The following is a 6,766-nucleotide window of genomic DNA, read 5'->3' on the forward strand; positions in this document are numbered from 1 at the left end:
CAAATGATAGTTTAAATAAAAAAGGGGAAATGAAAAAGAATTTGTATCTGCCTACTGTGAGTGGTGTCACTGTGTGAGGTGACAGTTGCTGTTTCCATTTCTGGTTACTGTCCTTTAAAAACGAAGATCAGTTGTTTATATACATTTAATTCAGTAGTTCTTAGTATCTAAACCACTTACGGAGCTTAAAGAAAATTGCATGGATCCACCCACCTAATTCCTGCTGGAAAATCCTCTTCAGGTGGTCCACTGGAAAGTCCAGGCATCTGCATTTTTAAACATTTTTTAAAAGATTTATTTATTTATTTTGGGGGGAGGGGGGCAGAGGGAGATAGAGCAAGAGAATCCTCAAGCAGACTCCCCATATGGGGCTCCATCCCACAACCCTGAGATCATGACCCTAGCCAAAACCAAGAGTCTGGTGTCCAAACGACTGAGCCACGCAGGCGTCCCCAGGCATCTGCATTTTTAAAACCTTCTGTTGTGGGACGCCTGGGTGGCTCTTGTGCGGCACCTGGGTGGCTCAGTCGGTTAAGTGTCTGACTCTTGGTTTCAGCTCAGGTCGTGAGATCCAGGCCCACATCAAGCTCCACGCTCAGCATGGAGTCTGCTTGAGATTCTCTCTCCCTCTCCCTCTGCCCCTCCTGCTCATGCTTCCTCTCTCTCTCTAAAATAAAGAAAAAAAAATCTTTAAAAATAAATAAATGAAACCTTCCTTTGTGATTCTAATGTGAAGTCAGCATTGAGAATCACCGATTTAATGAATCTGGAAGTTGTTTTGGTATCTATTTCACTTTATAAACTCAGGTTCTGTAATAAACACACCCCTAGTTTAAATGTTTTCTCCTAATTGTACACTCAAATCGAGAAGTGAGCTGCTCTCTGTGAAGGGAGAATCAAATAGCTTCCCGACTCAGTGAACTCACAGAGACCTTCGAAATTAGCTAGACTGCTAGCTCTTTGAATGCCAAGCCTCCATTTCTTCCTCAGTGTCAGATATGTTTTACAACGCAAAAATAGAGGTTTTAGAAATTCATAGCATTTATTAACTGTGAGCTAAGAGACACTCAGTGGTGTGTGGTGTAGTGCCCTTATTTTATAAAAGAAGATAGAGGCCCCAAAAAGGTATGATTTGTCCAAGGTCACACAGCTGAGGACTGAAACCCGGTGCTTCTGACTCCAATGTTGTTTCTCTGTTAATATGGAGCCATTTAGGCTCAGAAGAGATCAATTAAGTCACTAATTTATGGATATAAAATTTGACTTGTAGCCACTTGGACTCCCTTAAAATTCAGTTGCATAGACAACTGGGACAGACATTCTGATGTAGTCCTTTTCATTTATGTTAATAAAAATATTCCATTAGACTCTTACTGATGCACATCCCTTACTCAGATAGAATTGACCCTCACCCCTTTGAGCTTTGTACAGATTTATATGATGGCACCTATAACTCTTCAGTACATGTCATTGTTTTCAAACCTGTTTTTGTCTATCAGACTGTCAGCTTCTTCAAGGAAGAGACCATTTCTAATTTATTTTTTTATCCACAGAGCTCAGAACCATGATATATGCATATAATGGGCTTTATAAACATATGCTGAATTGAACAAAACTAAAAATCATAGAAATGTTAGCTCTAATAATAACATATATCAAAAATTAAACTCCGCATGCCTGGATTTCTAGAACCTTAGACCATATTTCTTTATAGCACTGGATCCCCAAGGCCAAGGACACAACAATGCAAAATAAGCAGTGACTCACTGAACACGTAGAATAAAACATTTTATGTAGTTCTCTCTGGGCTTCTACATATGTATGTTTATGCAGCAAAAAGGAAAAAAGAATATACAATAGAGAAAATAAAGCAAGTTACAACATATCTGAGTGTTATTTAAGTGAGATTAATAATATTCACTGATAGGGTTTTCTATTAAATAAAATAATATGTAAATCAGTGTTAGTATGTTTAGAAAACTATTTTTCTCATATTCAGAATGCATGTCTTTTTTGTATATATTTTTTTCATTTAGTTCTTTAATGCCAAGAGCTTTTAATGTAGAAGCGTGTTTGTCATCAATTAAAACAGTCCAACATTTTTGGAGATGGGGGTCCTTAATAACACTAAAGTACAAATACCTGTGCTCAACACAATTAGATCCAATGTTATGCAAGCAGCTGATAGACCAGCCATAAAAAGCAAAGGTAGATCAGGGTAGCTCTCATGATGGATCAAAATAAAGAGAAATAAACATTCCCAGATGATAGCCATGACTGAAATGTGGCCAGGGAATTCACTCATCAGGTGAAAAGCATATCACATGGAAGCGAACAGTGGGAAGAAAAAAGAAAAAAGTCACATTTCAGCAGAGAGTCATGGGTTTTAGGTAACCATGGCAACAGCTCAGTGAAATAACAGCTTCTTTTTTTTCTTTATGGAAAAGATTCTGTGGAATGTCATATGGTTTACTTTTTTTTTTTTTTCCCACAAATAAATCTCTAATGCCCTAATAGAATCTTTGCTCCTGACAGCTTCTAATAACTGGTAGTTTGTTGCTATTTACTTAAGTTTAAGAGAACACCATCTAGCTTCACCTCAATTAATACATCTTTCTTCTTTCTATCTCTCTTTTTTCATTTGACTTGGGACACTTGTTTTTTCCCCCCATGATATGTTATAAATCACCAGTGTTCAAATAGAAAAAGAAGAACTTCCTCATCATAGGACCTCTGCCACTTACCAGATGATAGTGAACAAATTATTTAGAGTCTTTGACCTTTGGTTTATCTCAACAGAAAAAAATGGGGTGCAGTTATTATATATGCTTGTTTTCTGTGTTAATGAAAGCACTAAATGCAATGGAAAGCAGAATAATGTAGTGGAAGGTATAATCTTTTGAATCACAGAAACACGAGTTTCAGTGGACTTTTGTAACTTCCTTCACTTCAAGATACTGGACAAGTTACTTATTCTGGGACCTTTTCCTTTAAAATTAGAATAATATATCTTAAAGCATTATTGTGGAGGGATTCAATGGAATCTGTTAATGTAAAATGACTGGTTTAGTATCTGACATATTCTTTGAGTTCCATGTGTGGAAATTATTACTATAACATATCTTTATATGACATATCAATGTTTGTTATTACAATTTGGTGGCTTGCCCAATGGGCTTATATGTCATTTTTTAAAAAAGATTTATTTGGGGGGGCTAGGGATAGAGGGAGAGCAGAGAGAGAATCTCAAGCAGACTCCCCGCTGAGCTTGATCCCACAACCACGAGATCATCACCTGAGCAGAAATCAAGTCAGACACTCAACCAACTGAGCCACCCAGGCGCCCCAAAAGCAATTATTATTAAACACTCTATACCTGAAACTGTATACTAAGTGCTTTGCATATGTTAAATTATTTGATCCTTCATTAAAAGCTTTTATAATACCCATGTACAGATGAAAAACTTAATACTCAGAGAGCTTAAGTAATTTGCCCAAGGTCATGTATTTAATAATAGTCAATACTAGAAATCATGTCTGACTCTCAGCTCCATGATCCTAACCATTGTGTTTAACGATTTCTCCTTCCTGACTCTCCTTCTGTAACAAATACAAACATGATCACTTGGAACTAAGTTTTTCAAATTATTTCTGGAACCAGGGTAGATTTCCTCCTTGTTACTAATACATCCAGTCATCTGAACACTTAGTCACTTGGCAGTTGGCATTTCAGCAAAAATAGTTCCATTCAAACCTCTCTAATTTAAAGGAGTCTGCTATAGGAGTTTTTGAGGCAGTAGGATCTTTCGAAACTGTCCTGAGATGGTTTATTATTCCAACAGGAATGAAATGATTTCGTTTATGTACCTGTCGTGATGTCTAGTTAATCGACATGATAAAGGAATCCAACATACTATATTCAAGGCAAAAGATAGGTTAGCTTTATTCAACCATTCCTAAGCCATTTACAGGCAGTAATAAATGTAGTGGATATATACATTTGGAATCAGCACTGTGTATTAATGTTCTAGCCCTGGCTCTAAGCATCAGATGACCTTAGACAAGTCACCCAACAGATCTATTTCTCAATTATGCGTGGATAAAAGAATTGAGGAATGTTGTGAAGTGTGAAGAAACCTGGAGACCGACATTTGCTGGGCAAAAAAACTGTGCTACTTTCTATTACTATTCTATTTTATTATTAATATAGTAGATGTGAATTATACATTACTGTGTTACATAATAGTATATTTTTATTATATCCTATTATATTTAATATGATTTCATATTACAGTTGAGAAAATTGAGACTTAGCAAGTCTAAATAATGTGCTCACTGACACATCGCATGTAAGTAGCAGGGCCGGAACTGACGCCCACATCTACCGGAATTTGACATCCGGTTCTTTTCCAACACACAATGCTTCAATTCATAAGTGATATCTTAGTGACCCAAAATTGAAAGCTTCTCTACGTGTCTCTCGTTGAACATAGTACCAGCTATTCCTGGGGGGCATGGCTCATTCAGTTCCATCTCATGATAATTGAATTTGCTTTTACATTTCTCTAGAGGGCAAACTCACTGTAGCAGGAGACTGATAAGATTGTCTTGATTATTTTTAACTGTGATGCAAACAAGTGACCAGGAAGGCTTTTCACTTTTAAAATATTGTTCCATGTGCCTTGCCTGTTGCCCATAAAAGTATTCATCATAATACAGGGTTTTAGATGCTACTAGCCCTTTGTATTCTTCCGTACTCAGACTGCATTTCCTCATCATTAAAATAGGAAAGAAAAATCATATAAACCTACAAGGTGGTTGTGTGAAATTTAAAAAATGTACACAGCGATGCCTTCCTGATGGTCTGGAACAGAATAGGGCCTCAATATATGTTTAATAAAAATGATACATTTAAAAAATACCTTCCAGGGCAGAGGTTGGTACCAATTACAGGACGAGTTAAAAAGTCTGCTGAACACATGTTTGTAGTTGAAGATTCATTGGTTCGTCCATTGATTTGTTTTTCATCCATCAAATATTGATTGAGCCTCTATTCTAGATTAGGTGAACAGTAATAATAATAAAGTTGTCCTCGTGGAGATCACATTTTCTAAGGGAAGTGATACTGATTGTTTATCAAGGGAGTCTAAAGTAAATGAAGTCTACATTTGACAAAGAATGATGTTATCTGCTCAGTGGGCACAGGCCTCCTGTGGAAGTATGTGCCTGTTATGAACAGTCAGTCATGGCAGGGTGGTTCTCTGCACTTCTTGTTTTGGGTTAGGATTGATATCTTGCTACTTAGTTCATTGCTCTCACTGAATCTAAGGCATCAGTGATTTTAAGATGAATTAATTTATATAGCACCGAGACCAAAAAATAAAGATAAATCTGCTTATTAAATTATGGTGTAATATTTTTAATCTTTTACAATTTTTATTTTATATTTATACTGAAAGAGCTCCTTTTGACTTCTGTAGTGAAATATTTTTATTGTAGTTCATTCTTCTGCCTACCTATAAATGAAACTATAAGCAAAATAATTCAGTGAAGAATTCCTCAAAATTCTTCCTATTTAGAGTCAGATCCTTTTGAATTACTTTCGAAGTCAGAGTTAACAGCGTCTGTTTTTTCTAAGATATTGCCTTGGCCTTGAAGACAAGGTCAGATGTCAGATCTATGGCAAGGAGTGAGCATGCTTAGGCATGAAAAAAGTCGTGGCAGGGAGAAGCACAAGTAATGCTAAGAGAAGGGTAGCCAACCTGACTTTAGCAGTCAGATCGCATCATTTGTAAACAAATTGAAGAATGGTGCCCAGACTCAAGCTATATTCTGGAGGTACAATTGACAAGACTGGCTAATGATTTCAATCATAAGCGAAAGACATAAGAGAATAAAATACAAATGAAAAGTCACCAGTTCTGGCTTAAAAAGGATGACTCATAGGTTTGAGCTGCAGGACGTTTGGTGTGATAGGAAATATGGGAAGAGGAACAGAGTTTGGGGAGTTTAAACGTGACATGTGAGATGCATGGGAGGTAAGACTGAAATAGGAAGTCAGAGATGGATATACAGGTTTAAAGTTCAGAGGAGTGGTTTTGAACTAGAGATAGGAACTAGGGAGTTCTCACCAAGTAGTTGGCATGTAAGCCATGAAACTTGTGAGAGCCAAAAGAGAAGATATGTAGAGAGAGAAAACAGGAGATGGCACAGACGTAAACTCGGGACCAGGGCTAGCTTCGTGGGCAGACAACTAGCAAAGTCACACAATGGATGTTTAACAGATGTTTGTCAGGCTAATGTTCTCATCAAATAAATATTTGACAAAATTATATGAAGTCATTTTTATTATCCTCCTTTGATCGATGAGGCCTAGGAAATTTGACTCATTTTCTTAAGTAGATACAAGATGAGAATTCTGTTCTAGATTTTAGCTTTCACTGCTTATTCGGCAACCCTCAGAAGGCTGCTTCCTTCAACAATTTCCTTTAAAATATGGAATTCTCGGTGAATCTCCCTGCCTTCCCCACTTTGATGTTGAGGCGGTCACAACTCCTTTAACGTAAAGGTTTTTGTGTAGATAATCTGCACCCGCCTGGAGGAGTACAACAGCCAGCAGGTTTTATGCGACGGAACTCCGGAGGGACCGCTACTGCGCAATCCCGGAAACCATGACAAAGCCAGGACCCCGAGACTCCCCTCCTCCGCTGATGTGGAATTCTGCCTAAGTCTGACCCAGTATGAATCGGATTCCATGGATAAAGCT

The 6,766-nt window shown here is 37.4% G+C and overlaps 1 protein-coding gene and 1 long non-coding RNA gene across 2 annotated transcripts in view; one reads left to right on the top strand and one right to left on the bottom strand.

The window, feature by feature from the left end:
* The window catches only part of LOC145716251 (uncharacterized), a 57,092-nt gene extending 56,853 nt beyond the window's left edge, over positions 1-239 (bottom strand). The window contains exon 1 of the long non-coding RNA XR_014138809.1: positions 214-239. This is a non-coding gene — a long non-coding RNA (uncharacterized LOC145716251). The remainder of the gene's footprint in view (positions 1-213) is intronic.
* Positions 1-6,766, top strand: part of TYR (tyrosinase) — a 79,188-nt gene that overhangs the window by 3,018 nt on the left and 69,404 nt on the right. The window contains exon 2 of the mRNA XM_081799008.1: positions 6,581-6,763. Within this exon, the coding sequence (XP_081655134.1) occupies positions 6,581-6,763 (183 nt within the window). The remainder of the gene's footprint in view (positions 1-6,580; positions 6,764-6,766) is intronic.

This window comes from Leptonychotes weddellii, chromosome 11 (assembly GCF_054177405.1).
Source record: "Leptonychotes weddellii isolate Sample4059 chromosome 11, ASM5417740v2, whole genome shotgun sequence".
Taxonomy (NCBI): domain Eukaryota; kingdom Metazoa; phylum Chordata; class Mammalia; order Carnivora; family Phocidae; genus Leptonychotes; species Leptonychotes weddellii.